Source organism: Cyprinus carpio, chromosome A23 (assembly GCF_018340385.1).
Source record: "Cyprinus carpio isolate SPL01 chromosome A23, ASM1834038v1, whole genome shotgun sequence".
Lineage (NCBI taxonomy): Eukaryota > Metazoa > Chordata > Actinopteri > Cypriniformes > Cyprinidae > Cyprinus > Cyprinus carpio.
Window position 1 is genome coordinate 4,383,494 of NC_056594.1, and position 21,683 is coordinate 4,405,176.

At 38.8% G+C, this 21,683-nt stretch overlaps 1 protein-coding gene across 5 annotated transcripts in view; it reads left to right on the forward strand.

Annotated features, from left to right (window-relative positions):
- LOC109064091 (neuron navigator 1-like) overlaps positions 1-21,683 on the forward strand; it is a 124,538-nt gene that overhangs the window by 25,750 nt on the left and 77,105 nt on the right. For 4 of the 5 annotated variants that reach the window (XM_042712696.1, XM_042712700.1, XM_042712697.1 and 1 more), the window contains exons 4-5: positions 1,143-1,889; positions 17,193-17,295. In XM_042712696.1, coding sequence (XP_042568630.1) covers positions 1,143-1,889; positions 17,193-17,295 — 850 coding nt within the window. The remainder of the gene's footprint in view (positions 1-1,142; positions 1,890-17,192; positions 17,296-21,683) is intronic. The other variant, XM_042712699.1, reaches the window with a different exon arrangement.

Below are 21,683 nucleotides of genomic sequence, written 5' to 3' on the forward strand. Positions count from 1 at the left end.
AAAATAAGGTTCATCCGAATCAGAATTGAGGCTGTTCCTTCCAAAGCTCAATGTTTTCTTTTTGAGGGTTATTCAGTGTGGCACATCAGAACCAAGGCCTAATTGTCTATACATTTGTCATAGCCTGGAGTGCCATGTAGATTTTGGCAGTCCTGGCAAACTTGGTTCCCCTGGTAAGATTTGAATAAAGAATAATAATAAAAACAACAAAAAAACTTTTCCTTTTACACCACAAGGTGTAAAACAAAATGTTGCTATGTAAATGGGTGATTTCTGCCACATTGTGCAACTTAATTCTAAAAGATTTGAAACAACATGATGCTTCAAGCCAAATCCATTATAGACAGTTTAAGATTCATTTTGACAATGAACAGCAAACAATTTCCCCAAAGCTTCTAGAGAGTATCCTAAAGTCATTTAAGTCTGCCATGTAACAATTTTTAAATTGAATACAAGTCTGACAGCATAATGTTACTGGTGAGTATATCCTTGCAGTAAAAACATTATTGGTTTTATGATAACAGAGCACTTTAGTGAACCAAAGAGGGCCAATAGAGGAAGCATGTTGGCAGGCAACTGTTTAAAAAGACACTGTAATTTATCACAGGTCCCTCATACTGTAACACTTGTGCAGGGGAGCAGTATAGCATCTTTAGAGTGGGTGTGTTGGATAGAGAAAGAGGAAGAGAGAGAGAGCCAGAAGAGTAGGGGGAGGAGGAGGGTGTGTGTGGTTGAATGAGCGTGGGGGAGCAAGGGGAGGGACCATTTCTGCGTCTGTTATCTCTGTCATTCTGCTGCTGCACAGCAAAGCAGCGAGACACTCTGCTGAAGGGAGGAGAGAGAAAGAAAGAGAGAGAGAAAATGAGTGACTGGGTAGCACTAGAGCAGCTGCAACTGAGTCAGTCTAACTGAGAGGAGCCAGATGCTGGATTTACATGCTAAAGACACCAGACATATGGATTTCCTCTTCAATACAGGATCTACTGACTGGTCTTTCTGTATGTGTTATTGGACAGAGAGTTTTCCTTGTGATAAGGATTTGGCAGCAAGCAACAAAGCTTGCAGACCTTGCACCTTGTCTCTTCTTTTGCTCGATTGTAAAACCATTTAACTCACTGATGCTTTTACATGGTTTCATGCAGGAGGAATGCTTGGGGGTAGCCCAAGAGGACAAGGAGTAGATCTGGAGACTGAAGCTGACAAAACGTCCAAAGCCAAGACCCCTCAGGGCCAGGCAGGAGCCAACGGAGTTGGGGGCATGGCTGCGAAAAGGGGCAAGTCAGGGCTCCCACAGGCTACACCTCGGGCTGAGCTAAAGGTATACCAAACAGAAAACTCTGAGGGTAATCTGCGCAAGCAAAAGTCCTTAACCAATCTATGTGTGCTTACGGACGCCGAGAAGAAGATGCATCTGTACCAGCCCAAGTGGTCGGATGACATGGAAAACCCAGGGGCAGGTCAGAACAAGTCAGGCAAGCTCAAGGATGCCGGAGGGGGTACAGGCAAGGGTATCCCACTTTCCAAGAACCTTTCCAAGTCAGATCATTCCCTGTTTCAGGGAAAGCCAAAACCCTTTAGCCCACCTTCCAAACTGGGCAAACCCAGTCGGATACCTAAGGGTCCTTATGCTGAGGTCAAACCCATCAGCAAGGCTCAAGAGCTGGCAGATGACAGCAAGTCAGATGATGAGATCTTGTCCAGCAAGACTAAAGCTAATGGTAAGAAAACTGTAAGTGGTACCTCAGGAGCAGCCACCCCAGGTGGGGGCAGAGGGGGCAAAGATGCAACAGAACCAGAGGAAGGGGACAAGACTTTTCTAAAGGTGGACCCTAAACTAGTTGTAACGGTACTTGGGGACCTGGAGCAGCTTCTCTTCAGTCAGATGTTGGGTAAGTAATAACAAGATCCAGTAATCCGCTTGCAGTGCCGAAGAATGAGCAATGCTGCCTGGCTGACGGATCCAGCATCGCTTTCATAGATCAACCCAGCCCTGCTATTGCTTAGCAACCACATTGCTTTGTATTTCTTTTTCATCCTGTGCTGCTCACATAACTATGCACACTTTCTCCATTCATAAATCTATTCTTGGCTTGATGTTGCATCTGCATGTTTATGATTATGATTGTTGCTTTATTTCAGTTGCTTTATTCTGTGTGGTTTTATTGGACAATCGCAGCATCCCTTCTTGTTTACATTGCAAGCTCATGTCTTGCATCTGTGCACGTATTGGGTGAGACCAAACCAATCGGGGGGAAGGGGGGTATTTGCCTTACCATTTTAGCAGCGTTGACACACTGCCCTAATCTCCAGAATATGCAACTTTAGCTGTTTTGGTTTGCAAAGATATAATGATTTACTTATATCTTTGTAGATATTTTGCTAATTCTACATCAATGATAATCCTCAGTTCAGCATGAATTATTGTAGGTAACGTGAAAAAGATCACATTATAAACAGTAAAATAAATAGCGCTTGATGTCATAGCGGGAACTTAAAAATAAACCTTGCTTGGTTGAAATGTTTTCAAGTCATGTTGGGCAACATATTTAGCCTTGCCACTGGTGCCATTGATCTCTGGGGCAGTTGACAGATGGTCCCCCTCTCTTTTCCTCTCTCCCCTTCCCTCTCCCTCTTTCTGTTATCGGGGAACTTCAAAAGAGAATAATAGGGGTGTCACTCTCTTTGAGAAGGTCAGTGACTCAGAATGAGACCACAAAGACACATGAACATAGTGTGTTTTGTTTTTATTTAAGAACGCATTAACAGTGCGGTGACTTATTAGCTATTTACCTTTGCGCTATGGGATTGGTCAGCTTGCTAGTTAGTCACATTATACTGTAACGCACATTTAATGTAGTAAGTGTTGATTTGAGCATGATTAGTTATTAGCAATCTCTCAACAATCTGCCAGTGAACAATAGCCTGTCTAGCGGTTCAGTGTAATGCTTTTTTGTTGTTAGGGTGGCCAGAGAGATATGGTGTGAAGTGAATCCATTGAGTTGAGATATGAGAAAATGGAATTCAGGCTGTTCGCTTTACTCATTTCCTTTCCTTCTCTGGAGCTTATTTTGACCTTGCCGCATGGCACCTGCTGAGAGATGGGGGTGGGCAGAACTGAAAAAAGAAATGTCTTGTGTTGTATGGATGATCTGGATTTGATATTCTTTTCAACCTTTTGACCGCAGTAAATTACTGATGATTCCTTTAGCTTGTGGTACCCATCGGGGGTTAGCTGTGCAGGCAAACGTTCAAAGCTTCCCTCCAGGGTTTGAAACACTGTGTTATGCATGTGTGACAATGCATTAGGATTGCTTAGCCACTGCATTTGCTTTTGACCCCACAGTACAAACTCAATTACACAAGACTCCATTTCTCCAATCAGTTCTATTGTGACACTGGTTGTTGTGAGTGATCGTTCCATGAATATGAAGTACTGCCCAATACAAAATGCTTTTTCTTTCTGTTTTACTTTTGCTATTTTTACTATTTGAATGACAGCTATAGCAGGATATTGGCCAGGAAATTATAGAGAGAAGGTGGGGGGAATCAGTATAACTGGTATGTCAAGCCATCTCTTTATAATTATACAAATTAGGTCTCCACTTGGTAATAAGGAAACATTCTTATTAAGACCTTAGATGCCTTTGGTATCAGACAGTGACAGTTGAGAGCTACCAGCAGAGGGTTAACAGAATCACTACTAAGATCAGATGGAAATCCCCAACATGTCTTCTAAATACTTAAGGAACTTGACAGATGCTTCTTATTTGTGTTGATAAGAGCTTTATCAAACCAAATATCCAACCGCATACACTAAAACTCCTTTTAAATAAATGAAACCACCGCTTTTGGATTTGAGGATTAAATAATCAAGCCTAAGTATAATTAAGTTTAAGTGGCACATTCAGTAATGTTTGTAGTTTAGTTCAAATAGTGCAGTAAATGTTTCCATCCATCTATTTTTATGCACATTTTAGGATATGGCATAAAAAGGTGCTGAATGGGAAATGCCAAGATGTCGATCAATTCTAAAAATGTGCATAGAAACGTATGTGCTCAGCTAAGTCTGATAATTTTTTTAACTGATAAGAAACGTGTGCATAAACTACGATGGAAACACCTTTACCAAATAAATTCCTCAATGCATAAAGTCACATGACTTTGCGCGATGGGATGGCATAACTTTACTAACCAGCGGACCAACCTTGTTCAACAGCAACTGTCAATCTAAAGTCTGTTGTCAAAGTGGTTTAGTAAATAACCTTCTAAGACTGTCTTACATGACTGTGCTCCCGAACAGCAGGGATCTGCCTCTGAATGCAAGATAAAACATGTCTGCATTCATTGCGTTTCATCTGCGCACTCAAGTAATCTATTATATACGAAAAAGACCCACAGTGACTTTTCCTACTGCAGCAAATTACCCTTTTCGTAGAGATATTTGGCACCAGTTTATAATGAAGTGATGATTTTGTTCTCTTCATCTCGCCAGATGGAAGTTTTATTCGCAAATCTTTTATGCAAAATTCCAGTTTTGCGCTTAAGATAAATTCGCAACTTTGGATGGAAAAATAGCAGCTGATATTTATTTTAGTTATTTCTTATGAATAAAACCAAGCCCCACCTTTTATTATTTTGCATTGAATATCTGTTTTCTTTTGAAAATGTGTTAAATTACAGAAGTAAAATTTCAGTGTATTTTAAGTTTTAAGTCACAGTATATAAGGTACACTACTGGAACAGACATAAAATGAAATCTTAAAAAAAAAAAAAGAAGAAAAAAAAAAGAGAAGAAATGTTGTTTTTTGTGTTTTTTTGTTGTTTTGGGGTGTGTGTCTGAGATGTGAGAGTCCTTACCAGAGGCACTTTATTGCTATCTTCATCATCATCATCATTTCCATCTCCGCCTGGCTTGAGCTGGCTGGTTGGTCTGGGTTAGTGGTGCAGTTAGATACACTGGACATAATTTCTGCTGACAGTCGGATTCAGGGTGAGGTTACTGTGCTTGTACTGATCTACAAAATAAAGAAATAAATAAGAGGCAGAACATGGTGACAATAATTTGATCTCAACTGTAATACTGCAGTCAATACAATCCATTTCCTCTAGAATAAGGCATAAATGACCTGGAAGCATTTTGTAAGTCATGGCACAGGATTTCCTCATTTCCTGTATTTGATATTGTTGGGTTATGCATGATAAATGTGTGTGTCCACATTAAATTGCCTGTAGAATTGTGCACTGGGCAGTTAGAGAAATGATAATGTTCAGGAAATGGTTTTATAAATACAAGCAGCCCCTTTTAAACAGAAACCATCACTAAAATGCAGTGCTTTTGCTGTGTATGTTATATTTTCCTGAGCTCAACAAGCCAGGAAATTGTCGCAAGGGTTAAAGTCAAACTGACTTTGAAAAAATTGACATCCCAGCATGCTGCAGGCCTTCTCTTCACAGCGTGCTTGATTTCATTTCATCCAGGTCTGGTTGTGTAAGAGCAGATCTCAAGGGAAACCACACAAACACACTTACTATTTAAAGACATACATACAGTCACGCATACAACCGCATTTTGAATGTATGAAGTTTATGTTATTTGCAGTGACTGGTCATCAGTAGTTCTCTATTCCCAAACCTAGTGACCTGCCTACGTAGGCAGCAGTTTAAGGCATCGTAGTCACATGTCCAACACAAAATTTCCAAAAGGTAGGCAGCATAATTATACATTCAAGATGCTGTTTTAGTAAAATTATAATGTAACATCACATTTATACTTAAGGGAGAAGGCAATAATAACATTCCAACCAGCATCGCAAGCTCAGTATATTATGTGTATATGCACACACACCTGTAATTTAATCAAATAAAATAATAATAAAGACATATTTTAATTAGTCACATGGTAACAACAAACTCTATTCTCAATCAACTGTACAAAGTGAAATGAAAGTGAAGTGACATGTGGCTAAGTATGGTGACCCATACTCGGAATTTATGCTCTGCATTAAACCCATCAACCAAGTTTTGGTTCGTCCACCTCAGTTAACATGGAAACATGCACAACCCAACTGTGCCTCCATTTTGTGAGCACTGAGACCATGACTTGTGTGCCGTTTTGACGGCCAACAGATTCGTAATGTGATTACTGTCATGACCAACATCTCCATGCCACAGCATGCTAATGCAATCTAAGTCCTAATTGAATTTCTGCATGTCTGCAAAACGGAGGAGCGGAAGGAACGCGCTCATTTATGCAAGCATGTGACATGGAGATAATGTCTATTTAGCTCTTATCAGAAATATTGTGAATCTTTCTCTTTTTTGGCTTAATGAATGCAGTTTCAGCCTGTTTAGCAAAGATCGAGTTTTAGTCGTCAACAAACATGAGCTTGAAAGCAGCCCTATATTTAAGCATGTTGTAAAATAAATCAAAGGAGCAATACTTTCCAGTGGATTTCCATGTAACATGGTCAACTCTTGGATGCATGCGCATACAGTATTTAGCCTGTTTTAAGTCAGTTAAGCGAGAGCTGCTCTGTGGGTCTTCCTCAAATGTCCAGTTATTTTTCAAGCCAAGTGGTGGTTTATGTGCAGTTGTTTTGTGGTTGAGACGGCCTCTGCTGTTACAGCCTTTTTCAGTCGTTAGAAAACACCACACAAACACTATTCCGTTTTCCTGTCGTATATCCTGGATGCTGGCTGCTTAAAACACTCATGGGGAAATGATTGTGCAAGCTTTTCTCAGTTTTATGTGAGGATGTGTCTGGGGTTTGCATGTGCGAATAAAGGGCAATAATTCAACTCTTTTCCCCAGCAGTCACTAGTGGTTACTAAAATTCTCATTGCTCTTGTATTACTGATAAGAAACAGGCAATGCAATCTGAGTTAAATATTGATGTGCTAAATGGCAATGTACTTGTTGATAATAGGATTTTCTACTAAACTAGAGGATCCAATCATAAACTCTCTTCTACTTTGTCACATTAACAATGGTACCCCGCTGCTAATTTTGCCTCAAATTGTCAGGTTTCATTAAAAGTGAATTACTTAAACATTAGCTGCCAATGAAACTGGATGCTCACTAGGGTTTGGAGCAGAGATGCTTTGTAGCAACGTTTTGCGAAGATCAAGTCAGTTGAAACTTCGTTATGAATGATTATATCCAGTGGTCTAGAGTGAACACTTAGACACTGAGAGAATGAGAATTGCTGGCCTTTGTCACAGATGTGTTGTTTGTCACCAGAAAATAAAGACACACCACACACAGCTGCCAACACATCTTTACACAAGCCATTATAAAGTCAAACATCCCAATGCCTCTTGATTCTGTTAATCCATCTGTTAATCAAAGAATATTTTGATTCTGAAGATTGGCTTTAAGTCCTCGTTAAAATATTTTTTCTACAATAATACATTATTTCAGTGCCAGCAGCTTTGTCCAGATTTATTCCCATCCACAGTGTTTTTAACACCACACTGTCTGTACCAGGGTAAAATGAGTTACTGCTGTTTCTAGGTGGTTTCCTTTTTAAATTTTAAAACTTCAAACTGATGATATTGCCTATTATATTATATTATATTATATTATATTGTATTATATTATATTATATTATATTATATTATATTATATTATATTATATTATATTATATTATATTATATTATATTATATTATATTTATTGCTGTCAGGCAATTAATTACAATTAATCACATCCAAAATAAGTTTTATTTTATTTTATTTGAATACAGCAGGAGTATTTGAGAGATTCTTAAAACATTAAGGATAATAGATAATTGACTTTTTGTGTGTCCTCTCTGTTGAATACAACTATGAATGTGTACTATCCTTAGCCGATTTCAGACCTGCCAAATCTCTTAATATTTGCATTGAGAAGAAGACTGGAGAGCCCTTGTTAAAAGCAAACATTTCACCCTAAAGAGGAAAGAAGCAGTTGATCTTGTGTTCCCTCCACACATGGTTTCCAGTCCCACAGATGGTCTCTTTGACCCTCCATGGTGTGATGGGATCACTCTGGCCTGAGGTCATTTCAGAGTTATGATGTTTTTGTTTGTTACATGGCATTGCACCACCTCTTGCCTCCTTGAGCTACAGAAGACATTAAGCAACACTCATGCTCAATCTTTGGCAAGAAAACACTGTTCCACATGAACCTCTTTTTACGACTCTGTCTTTATTGACAAACTGTCTGCTGGTCATACAGTATGTGCAGTGATTGGGCACAACAACAGCTGGGTGGACCTCCTCAAGTCCTGAGAGGCTTGCAAGAGATGCAGCTGTGGCATTGGATGCTTCTCTGCGCCAGTCAGTTTATAAACCCTGCAGTTGTCGGAGCATCTCTTCCAGTTCACCCTTCCCTGCCCCTAAGCATGTAGGGATTCCTCACCAAACTTGACTGCTTCTGCTTAGTTGTGAGTGGTGTGGAATAAGTGTTTCCTAAAGGAGAAATAGAAAAACTTGATTCTATGGTCACTTCCACCTCTTTCACTGAGCAAGGAGATGTTTTAGCATATCCAGAATTGTCAAGTATTGGCACTTAGAAATATACATTTAGAATAAAAAAATGTGTTGAAGATCTTGAGTTAAGTACAAATTAAGCACAATTAACACATTTGTTGAATAATGTTTATTACCACAAAAGATACATTTCCTCTGGTCTTGCCTTTTTTAATGGGAGTGAATAGGCCCAATCTATAAAATAGTTTCAATAGAACAGGCACAAGAAATAAACAGTTTCATGATGAAAAAAAAAAAAACATGTACAGACTTTTTCTGTGTAAAGTTGTATACAATTTCACAACTTTGTTTCAATGACCCTAAAACAACTATAAAATTGATTGTTTAAACAGTCAGATCTTCCCCATTCACATCCACTTTTACTTCGAAGTGCCTCAGAATAACCAGTTTTTTGAGTCTAAAATTGTATTTTTCAATCATCATTTTGACTTGTACTGAACCTGTAATATTCCTTTTATTTTGACTTTTTTTTTTTTTGACTGCAAGTTATAAGACAACAACAATACATATATATTTTAAGAGCTATCCGACTTAAAATAAGTTTAGACAGGGGATTTCCCTTCGTCATGACAGACAAATTCATGAAGAGGAAGTCATCTTTTTTCCAAGGTACCAATTAAAATACACTATATTTGTTTGGGGCCCAAACTTTGTGTCCAGAAGGGTGGATGTAGTGTTGTGTCTGACTTTATTATATATAAATGTTCCTAAAAATTTTTCCCAGCCATTGTGTTGTGAAAAATTCTTCCCTGTGTTTTCTTGGCTGAGTACCTCTGAACTTCAAATCAGATTTGTCATGGCAGTAGGTCTATTTCATTGGCAACGATTGTAGATTTCTCAGCTGTTCTGATTCAGTTTGGCCTTTTGCATGATTTTGCTAACAGTTTTCTTCTGAAAAAAGCGTCATGGGATTGCAACACAAGTGATGCAAGATAAGTTAGTCTTATAATGCTTTCTGGAAACAACACTAGCATGATACGACCAGAGCATTACAGCTCTCTTTCCTCTGTATTTATTTCCCAAGGATATTATTGTAATTTTGTGCGGATATTCCAGTCCGTCTTCTCATTTCCCGCGGTGTCTTCTACCATTTGGCCAAAGCGTCTGCAGGACACTCTATTGTTATTTAAGAGTCCCTTCATTCACCAGATGTGGCGTGCTTGCGTGTGTACGTGTCTTCCTGTTTTTATGTTGCCGAGGTCACCACTTTGTCTTTAAGCAACCTGACTTGAGTAGAGGAGTAGAACTGAAAAAACACAGATGCAGGGTCATAAGGTAAACTGGAAAGGAAACAAAATTGTGGTGGAGAAGTGGGAAACTACTAAATTAGCCAACATTTGTAAAGACCTATGGATCTAGCAAGAGCTCCATGTGCTTTGTTTCACTCTCTTTCCAGACAAGACCACTTAGAAAAGTGGCCCATTTCTGCAAAAAAATTATTCTCAGAGTTGTCAGTGCTCTCTGATGTCCATTTACTTTGTCCATTTCGCTTCTTGCTTTCGCAGCATTCTCAGAAAGGCAGAAGATGGTTCCAGTAAGCATCTGTCTTCACCCTATTGACAGGCTATGCTTCAGTTACTCATTAGGAAGACACTGTCAGTCTCGGATTGAGATGGTACTTTAAGTTGATAGTGCATTTCAGAGATGAAACACTTAACAATGTAGTGTTAAGATGTTATAATATTAGGTTAGACTCTCTGCAACAATGTCTCCGAAGTTCTGAAACTGTTTTAATAACTGGAACTTTTCCCCAATATCTCTCTTGGACTCTCACCTCTTTGGGAGACTCTATAGGTCTAAGAATCTGGAGCAGATCCAGAAGATTTGGTCATTAGGGTTAGCATGCATGACTTACTACTTTTCATTAAAATCTGTGATCTGATTTAACTGACCCTTTGTGTGAGGTCTTCCTCAATGGTAGATCTGTCTTCTTAACTGAGACTGTTGTCCACATTTTGGAAACCGTCTAGCTATCCACTGGGCAGTGATCTATTGCATGTCCCAAAGATTTTCCAAACAATAGAGACCATGAAATCAAAGTCCAAGTTCTAGAGCCTCATAAATCCCGATTTTACACTAACTGTAATTATGGGATTACTATTAATCTTTCATCCTGTGATAGAGGGTCATTTTTAAACCCCATTAAATGAGGTGTGACTACACCATTGCAAGCATTTGACAAGTTCTTTGTGTGGGTTTAGTGTTTCCCATTAGAATGCAACACACTTTACAGCCTTTGTTTTATTGTGTTCGCTTTTGAGCTTTATATACAGTAGAGTCCTCCCATTCCTTTAGAAGCTTCCATTTTCCCAGTCCTTTGTCGTTGCAACATATTATTGTAACACACCAACTAAGCTACTGTTGGTTCTCTGATCGTCGGCCTAATGCCACTTTTTCTTTCAAAGCATGTACCATTAGAATTCTTCCAGTGTCTCTGTTTTTCCATGGACAGTCGTGAATCAACTTGTATACTCCTGAATAGACTGAGAAAAGAGAACGGCTGAATTGCTGGTAGCGGCTGCTTTCAACTCTTTCTCTTTGCACCCCATCACAAGTAGATGATGGTGTAAAGAGGGGGATGCAGGTGTACCCCCCCCCCCCCCCACCATTCCGCATTTAACCAGCTAGTCTTGATTTATTAGCTTTCCCCCTTGGGAACTTACTTGCAACTGGGGGTGAAATTTGCATCCCTAATTTCCTCATTCCCTCGTCCCGGTTACAGCTGGGTCCTCTGGGCCCGGGCCGATTTGGAAAACAGGAAGTCTGATGGTCTTGGACCTTTCCGTCAACCTCACCTCTGTAGTGGGGAGGCTTTAATTACCATAAATGAGAGCTGTGCTTAACAAACGCATGGAATCGATTAGATGAAGTGGAGGGATTGGAGAGGAGCCCTCCCTTCCTTCCACACTGGCTGATGTCTTTTGTTTCAGGATATAGTGTTATACATCCCTGTTTTGGTTCCAAGAGCAGATATTTGTGTCAGGAAGGGTGAGAAATGCTTAATAATTATTAAATGCTCTTCATTCTGCACTTAAGTCTTATGACTAAAGATCACATGTAGTTGCAGCCTGGTTGCATGACTGATTCTGGACAAAGATGATTTTTACAGAGCTTCTCGTTCTACTTCCACTGGCAGACACAGACAGTGTTACAGAAAACCCATGTAACATATCTTTCATAGCTTTGAGATTAGTGGTGTGTGAAATGAGGTAAAAGTCCTGTGAGTTGTTTATTTTGTAAGCGGTCTGTCTTTTGGAGAGTGACATTGTGGCTTTAGATAGAAATCATTTTATTTTTCGACTTATTTATGTTTTAAAGGAAATGACTTCCCTTGCCTTCTCAGAGAAAACGCCTTTAATTAAGACATAAATAACAATTCCACTCATTATACCCTAATAAACACTGGAAAAAGCTACAAAACACCCCAGTGTTTTTCTGTTGCTAGTTTTGGTTACCCTGCTGGCACATTCATCAGGATGAATGTAGAGAGGAATGGATTTAAATCATGCGCAAATGAAATGAGCTGTCCTAGAGTAGTCGATTCAAGTGTGTCTAATATGATTTTAACTACTACTGCTCAGTGAATGAATCTGACTCTTGGGCATTTTGGATGGAGTGCCAGTCTTTAAGGCACTGTTTCAGCCAAGCTGAAGAGGGAAGTGCCCAAGCATGTGTGCCATCTAGTGTACGGTAGCAGACATGATACCCAAGCCATAGTGGGAGTCTGAACTATCCTGAAAATCTGAATGATGTTTTTCATTGGCCATACAAGGCCTCGTTGATAATAAATTTTCTGATTAATATGTAATTATTATTATTTTTTTTTGCTTGTGCAAAACTTGGCACCAGGATGCTAGAGCGTTTTGGATGGTTGCCAAGGTATTGCTATGCAGTTTCTGTTTTAGTGGTTGTATGTTGTTGTTGTTAGTGTGTTTAGGGTGGTTGCCATGACATTGCTATGCAGTTGCTATGGTATTTTGTTGGTTGCTAGGATGCTGCTGCATGGTTGTTAGAGTATTCTTGGTGATTGCCAGGACAATTGTGTTCAGGGTGGTTGTTACGGTGTTGCTAAGGTGTTCTGATGGTTGCGATGTGGTTGTAAGTGTGTTCAGGGTGGTTGCCATGACATCGCTATGCAGTTGCCATGGTGTTTTGTTGGTTGTTAGTGTGTTCTCTGTGATTGCCATACCAGACTATAGTGTTCAGTGTGATTGCTAAGGTGTTGCTAAGTGGCATTTAGTATGTTCAGGGCGGTATATAGATGTTCTGATGGTTGCTAGTGTGCTGTTACATGGTTGTTTGAGTGTTCTAGATCATTAGGGTGGTTCCTAGGGTATTGCTAAGGTGTACCTCTGGTTGCTAAGTGGTTGTTAGTATGTTCAGGGTGGTTGCCAATGATGTTGCTCTGCAGTTGCTGTGGTGTTCTGGTGGTTGCTAGAGTGTTGCTACATGGTTGTTAGTGTTCTGAGTGATTGCCATGCATGTGTATGGTTTAGGGTGGTCGCTAGGATGTCACTAAGGTGCTCTGGTGGTTGCTAGGTGGTTGCTGGTGTGTTTGGGGTGGTTGCCATGACATTGCTGTGCAGTTGTTGTGGTGTTTTGGTGGTTACTAGGTTGTTGCTACTTGGTTTTTAGAGTGTTCTCAGTGATTGTCATGCCAGTCTATGGTGTTCAGGGTGATTGCTCGGGTATTACTAAGGTGTTCCTGAGATTGCTATGTGGTCATTAGTATGTTCAGGCTGGTTGCCAGGACGTTGCTACACAGATGTTTTGGTGTTTGCTAGGGTGTTGCTACATGGTTGTTAGAGTATTCTAGGTAATTGCCAGGCCAGTCTATGGTGTTCAGGGTGGTTTCTGGGGTGTTGCTAAGGTGTTCCTGTGGTTGCTAAGAGGCTGTGGTGGTTACCAGGGCATTGCTCTGCAGTTACTGTGGTGTTCTGGTGGTTGCTAGGGTCTTGAGCTGGTTTTTAGGGTGCGGTTGCTTAGTGACATTTGTGCTGGCACAAATGGGGGTTCTGATGTGCTGAAGTTTGATATTTAGGGTTCAGAATTTGCTCAACCTCTTAGCAAACACCACAAATGATTAAAAGAATATTTATCTGGCATCCCTCCTGCTTTCCACTGGAGATAACCATTCAAATGTGAACAGCTTGACCACTTTGATCAGCACATGGCTGCAGCGCTCCATACGTTCAGCGACTCAATCATCTCAGTATTGAGCTAATTCCCAAAGCCACAGAAATCAATAGTTCTTATATGTCACACCTCTTAATGGTGAAATCAATGTGATATGTTTACATGAGCGTGTTTTTTTCGCCATCACTGCAGCATTGAGCGGTGTTGCCAGACTGGCCGTGCTTAGACTACAACCATCAGGGTGATGGACACCTCATAGGTTCATGACCTCTCTCTCACTGCATAGGTCATTCCAGCACTGGCCAGCTGGACGGACCCGCAGGGGTCTGTAGTCATGGGGGTGGAAGTGTGATGATCTTCTCAGTCTCCGTTCGTTACACCAGAGCTCAACAGGACAAATTTACATGTATCCGTCTGCCAACAGGAGTGATCCATGCACGGTTACATATTACTGTGAGGAAACTCAGTGGCTACAGTTAAAAATGTTGTTTTTGGACAAACATATGCTTCAAAATGCATGCTTTTTTGTGACCGACATGAAATCTGAATCCAGCGATGAATGGAAGCAAGTCCGCAGTGAATATTTTGGTTGTAAAAGGTCCATTGAATCCAACATGTTCTCTCAAATCTGTCCATTTTCTGGTAATTACCCTCTCACTGCTTAATGCTATGTGCTATCACAGAGAGTTAATGGCCCTTTCAGCCACAGACTGATGTAGACACCATCACTGTCATATTGTCAATGGGGGATTGTGGTAAGCCTGCTTTAAATTCAGCTCATCTTTGCTTTTATAAAGCAAGAATTGCTAAATTAATGGTGATGTATATAATATCCAAAGGAATGGCAAAAATGGCCTAAAATAATAAAATATAATGTTTTCCAACAGGATTCCAAGCTGTCAGCCCCATCCAAAACTTACAATAACGGTTAATCCAGTGTTAAGCTGGTCGGACACTCAAACAAACACAACAATGATATGACAGTGTGATTATACTTCTAGAAGAATCAAATCAGATTTTTGTTCGTATCCAATTGGAATCTTATCATATTTAAGTGTGAATGTAAAAAAAATAAAAATAATAATCACGAGATACTATTTTTTTTACTATTTTTTTTGATGCTTTATTAATGTTTTTTGTTTTTTATAATATTATTGTAGCATTTGTTGACATCTATTTCGGTCTTACTGTTCAGATCGGACCTACAAAAGCATTGCATAACATAATTGTGTAATCAACATAGAAGGCTGTGGTTATGTACAGTACAAGTCACTACTACTAGTTGTAAATCAAACCACCCTCATCAACAGCCCAACTTATAGAGCAGTCTATTTGAACCACTCTGGGATACTCATTGTATTTCATGAGTCTAATTGTATGAGATTATGCTTGAATGAAGAGACACTCTACAGGGGGCCGCATAAGGGGGTTCTCCATTTTCATCACAAAGCCATGGGCCACCTCCATGTGTTGTGCTGATCCACTACACACACCCTCTCAAACACACACACACACTCATTTTGCTATGGTGAAGATTAAAGTGAATTAAGACTAGGACTTTGACTAATGCCAGTCTGGATGTCATTACAGAGGGTTTGGCATGGAGTCTTGCTGTGCTGACTCGTCAAGCTTCAGGATTAACACACCCCAGGGGAAACATACAAGATGGTGTGAGTGATCAGGTTTTGGGGGATGTCTACCTCAGATGGCACGGACCATTCTCGGGCTGTCTAAAGTGTATTGTGTATGAAGTTATTCCAATTAGTCATGTGCAGAAATATTTTTCACTGAAACACTGAAAATGAAATTCAAGCTTTCATTTAGCCCCAAAACTAAATTGAATAATGCTGGCTAATTGGGTAATTGATGCTGTTCATGGTGTCTTGTTTACAGGTGATAAACCAGTTGTAGTAAAGTTTATCGACAACAAACTACCTCTTGATATTTCAGACAAACAAATTTTCCCAATTGCAACCAAAAACATGATTTTCGCTTTCTGTCTTTTCGAATTTCTTTGACACTGACGTGTTTACCCGTTGTGTCAGTAATTAACTGTTTTGGTCAGTAATTAAATCCCTTCAAAATCATTTTGGCTAAAACTGATTTTTAAATTATTTTATTTTTTATTTATTTATTAATGCTGTTTTCAGAGACTTGAAAAAGTCAAATCACGTCATCGGAGAAGCGCTAACTGTTTTTGTCAGTAATTAATTTTTTAACCTTAAACCGCATAAACACATTTCATTACACCAAATACACAAAATAATGTTCATTTTTTGCAACGTCATATGACCCCTTTAACAAAGTTAGCAAATTATGTGAAATTTTCATCAAAATCTTTTTAATTGTTTTTACAAACTTTGAGATTGCAGCGTTATTATCTGAGCATGCGTTATCATCTGAGCATGCTATCTGAGCATGCTATCAGCATGCCTGTAGTATCATCAGTTGAGGGTGACGTAATAATAAATGTGCTGTGCCGAATAAACCTCAATGTGGACCAGACTTTATGCCTGTAGCCAAAAGTCTGTCTACACAAACATATATTTAGTTGCAAAGTGCTCAATTAAATTACCAGTGTGATACATTAATTGTATAAATGAAGCAATATCAACCAATGAGTCTCTTTTTTCCACTATTTTATTGTTCAAAAGATTTGCCATTTTTACAAAGACATTTTTATTTCCAAAATTATGACATGTTGTAACTTAAGTTAAACATAGTGAAGTCATATGACAACAATGTATATATTTCATTCTGTTTCACATAATTTTATTGTAAATTGTAGGCAGTATCTGATAAGTATTACACTAGAATTTCATTCCATATGAGTCTGTGTGTAAAGCTAAACTGATGAACTAAACTGCACTGTGTGGTTTCATGATCTGACACTAGTAGACCGGGAAGGTATTTTTTTTTTTTTTTTTTTTAGGGTGGGATGCTGATTAGATGAAATACAGCACTTTTACTGTCAGCAGTTTTAAAACTGTCCTCAGCATGTCAGAGTTAAGACGTATAATGCATCTCCTGACAGTTTTACAGCTAGAATGTCAATTAAATCTGTATAAAGACATTTGCCTAAATAAAGCAAGCAATTAAACTGAAAGGAGACCTTTTATACATACTAAAGTCCTGTTTCAGTGAGCTTGCTAGTACAGTAGCTCAAAGAGGTTTTGGCATCTTGGCAGGCTGAAAATGTAATGTTTAATTCATAAGTACTGCCTGAAATGCTGCCTACTTGCTGAATTGTCATATTCCTCTGCTTCATTAATCTGCACTCTTACATTGTGAGAGAAAGGTGTTTGTGTGTTGTTCCTGAAAACTGAGATACTTTATGTGTGTGAGTGGAAATGTGGACTATGGCTCGATAACATACATCTATATATTAATGTTTTTGTTGGATCTTCTCCACAAAGCGTTAAATCTTAATGCACATGGCTGTGTTTGTCTGTGTATGGCCACATCCCCACTAAATGCCTGCATTAACCAGCCACTTATTGTCTCCTCTCTGCTCTTTCCTGCAGATCCCGAGTCCCAGAGGAAACGTACCGTTCAGAATGTCCTCGACCTCCGGCAGAACCTGGAAGATACCATGACCAGCTTACGGGGGGCACAGCTCAGCCACAGGTACAGGAGGTCATTCTTCTAGTCCAGATCTCCTTTAAAAGCAATGGAGTCTACCATGTGTTAAAGGGATTGTTCACCCAAAAATTTTAATTATCCCATGATTTACCCTCAAGCCATCCGGTGTATATGACATTCTTCTTTCAGACGAATACAATCAGAGTAATATTAAATAATGTCCAGGGTAATCCATGCTTTATAATGGGAGTGGATGGTAGCCCACATGGCTCTAGGGGGTTAATTAAGGCCTTCTGAAGTGAAGTGATGCAAGTAAGAAAAATATCCATATTTACAACTTTAGAAACCTTAATCTCAAGCTTTCCCTAACTGTCATATGTGCATTCATGAGAGAGTGGCATCCAGCGAATGGCGTAGGATGTATGCAACCACAGTGACGAATGTGGAAGAGCAGAGGAAAGAGCAAAACAAAACACTGGTCATTAATTAGAAGTACAAAACGAGGATTTGTAAAGAAAAATGTCGGATGATTTCAATATAAGCCAAGAGGACTGTAAACAAAACTTGTTTCTCATGATATTAGCATATTCTCATGCTACGTCATCCGCCGGACGCCACTCTCTCGTGAACACGCCTACGACTTCTTTTATAATGGATGGGTGCAATTTTTTGGAATTCAAATTTTGGGCTACCATCCACTCCCATTATAAAGCATGGATTAGCCTGGACATTATTTAATATAACTCTAATTGTATTCATCTGAAAGAAGAATGCCATATACACATAGGATGGTTTGAGGGTGAGTAAATCATGGGGTGATTTTCATTTTTTGGGTGAACTATCCCTTTAAGATTAAAATGTGGATTTACTCTGCAACATGTTTCAGTTGTTTATTGCTTTTTTTTTTGCTTTGCTTTTTGTTTTTATTTGTTTTTGTTTTGTGCTTTTTTTGTGGTTTTGCTATTTTATTGAGTTTTTGTGTGTGTGCATGTTTTGTTGGTTTTTGTTTTGTGCTTTTTTATTGTTTAGCTATTTTATTTTGCGTTTTTTTTATTATTATTTACTTTTTTATATTTTTGTATTGTAAAGTTTTGTTCTGTATTTTTTCATTTATTATTTTCTTTTTGGTTAATTTAATGCTAGAAAATCACAAATCAGGTTTTAAAAATCAAATAATCTCTCAAATTGGTAATGATATGATTATTTTAACCTCATATTAGAAATATTAGACATTTGTAAATGTATCATATTAGTCATTAATTGGATATATTGGTGGATTTAGATTATTATATATTTTTTTTAGGTTATGTGTAATTTAATGCACATTTGAGGTTACTCAAATGAAGAAAACAACTACCAAAACTTAAACTGAATATCCCTTTCTCATATTGTACTGTTATAGTGTTGTGATCTAATTGATATAATTAGAAATATAGAATAAATTATAAATAGAAAAATAATAAAAAGGCCATTAAAATTATAATGTATTTTAATAGTTTAATATTAACAGTATCTTTATTATGAATCTTAAATAGTTTAATATCAGTGCATTCCTAAAAAAAAAAAGAAAAAAGAATGTCATATGTCTTAATGTCATATTAAAATGTCATTCCGAGAAATATTACATATCTCCAAGGGAATGCAAAACATCACCAAAGGAAGTCAGCAGTCGTGGGCTAGAGCATCAGATGTTTCTCTGTCCTTCTCACATCAGCACCTCTGCCTGTTGTTTCCTGCTATCCAAGGCTTACAAACACACATACAAACCCTACAGCAAAAGGATGGATTAGCCTCTCATTAGAAAGCCACAACTGCAAACCCCTGCTAGACCTCACGCAGTATGTTGTGTTAGTGAATTGGACACTAGAGCTACTGGCAATGTTTTTGCTAGAGTATTGTATAAAGAAGCAGTAAGCGCTATTTCAACCAGAGGAAGTCGCTCGAGGAAGCTGTTAATGGTGTATTATAAACCAACAGGCCTGGAGTCCATTCCTGCAAACAAAACACTAAATATGTTGTGTAGCAGCTGTGAGAGCCGTGGTTTATTGGTGGACGCAGGTGCTCTGATGCACTGAGCTGTGGTGCTCATACGGGCAATCTTCTGACAGACATGAACAGATGAACTTGATCCATCATTGGAGAGTATCTTAGCACTCTATCTTTCACTTAGCCTGAGTGTGTCTGTGTAATTTTAACACTGCCTCCTAGTATAAAATTACTCTGCCTTAGCAGTTTTGTAGTCATTCTATTAAAACCTTAACATAATTGGCCTGATTTAATGCATCGTCTGCACATAAACACTAATGCTCCTGTAGAGTGAGTCAGTAATGTGCTGAGCCCTAACTCTATAATAGACATACTGTGTCAGTGTTTTGTGTGGCCTTATAGTGCTTTATGATGCATAACAATGGTTACTTTCTTGATTTGTCATATGTTCTCTTCCTCTGATTGAAGTGTTCTCAGAAGGGCCCCGTTGAAGGATTAAAGGAACAATAATCACTGTCATTTAGCCATCATTATTATTATTCAGCACAAAAGTCAGGCAAACAAAGGGGCCTGCCATTTTTTCAAAGGATAATTCACATTCATGTAAATGCTCTGAAAGCCATTGTCTTCTTTTCTGGGGACATTTTTCTCAGCCCTTTGCTCTTTGTGTAAAATTTCTGCGAAATAGATGATTTAGACACCTTTACAGTTCAAATTGTTTTTGTTTTTGTTTTGTTTTGTTTTTACTGAAGAATTAGTGTAATATAAATGCTCTCTGAAAAGTGCATAATTCTGCTTTCAAACTGTAAACATGATTTTTGCTGAAGATTGAGTTTAAATTATGTTCTCTGGTAGGCTAATTGACAGCGTGCCACAGATAGAATCTGTTTTGAACCTAAAACGTTCTTTTAAATTGAAGCAAACTTTATCCAAAGGCTTTTTATACTTTGAAAGTTGAGCTCAAGGTCAGCGGGAAATAATCTCCATTCATCTGCTGGGCTTAAAAGCATTAAAGCCACACCTGGAAACTAATAAGAACATTAAAACCATTGCAGGCACAACTCAGGAGGATATGAGTTTATCCAGATGAGGGCTTTAGTTAAGACTGGGATGGGTGGGTGTTGAATCAGCAGAAGGTCAGCCAGTTCCTCCAGCTGCCCAAACCGTGACCTGCTATTTTAAAATCAGAGAAAGGCACCCGAGGGGTCAGTGTGTGTGTGACTGACTTCCTGTAGAACACTTGAGTGGCGTGTTCAGCAGGCATGAAGTAGATTAAACATCCTCAGACATGTTTTACCTTAAAATCCCCACGGATGATGTATCACTTACCAGAGACTCCATAGACATACATCCACAAGCTGTGTGAGAGTGAGAGGAGTTTCGTGATGTTTTGATGAAATGGGTGTGTGTGATAAGCTGACAGTTATATCCACAATGCCGAATGAGTTTGCCTGCACTCTCAGAAGTATCTCTGTGGAGATAAAGAGGTTTTCTCACGTTAATTCCAGGCTGAAAACCTGACAAGGCAGAGTCCAAAATTAAGTTTTTGCCACACCTGCCAGTGGTGGGTGAAGTGAGAAAATGTGTCACATACTTTCAGTACTCTTTGTTTGTCACTTGCATCATCGGCAAGGATTGGAGTTTTATAAAATTCAGATTTTGCTAGTGAGAAACAATAATTACAGTAATTCCATCATTACATGAACAAAGCATTCGGAGTGCATGTCTTAACATGCTATAATTATGAATTTGCTTACGAAATTTCACTCATCTTTTTCGAACATTTTAAAGGTGCACATTAACAATTGTTCGATACATTTTGGCAGGTGAAAGAGTCGTTTCAAGAGCAATCTGCTGTATATTCACATTTATGTTGGCCAATATTTGGCAGTTTTTAAAAATTGGCAGCAGCCGATACATTTTTTTTTCTGTTTGCAGTTAAGTGTCAGAAATGGGACTTTTGTTTTGACAGAGCTGGGACTTTTGTTTTAAATCCGCTGAGAATGCCAGCGCCTGAGAGCAGATGCATCGAAGCTCTTATTCTCTGACTACATTAGGTTTCTAATTTCAGTATCACTTGGGATCGAGCAGCATTAAGCACAACATTTTACCATTGGTGTCCTAACATGATTAAAGTTTTCCAAACTTTTTGACGCTGCAGTCACATTTACTATTTACTATTGGCGAATTTCCACATGTGAAATCCATTCAATAGGAATCCATGCGACAGGGACTTTCATAGGAGGGCGAAAGATTTCCACACACAGATTTCACAAGGGGTTCAAGTTGGTTGTACAGATTCATCACGTGTTTTGACCAAGCGGCAACCTTCCAGTCTCTCTCATGAAACCAACACGGAAGTGACTAAAACTGCAATTCATCAACTGGCCACTAGAGGCTGGCACCAAAAGGGAGTAAGTCCCCTAGATGTTCAAAAGCCCAACTTT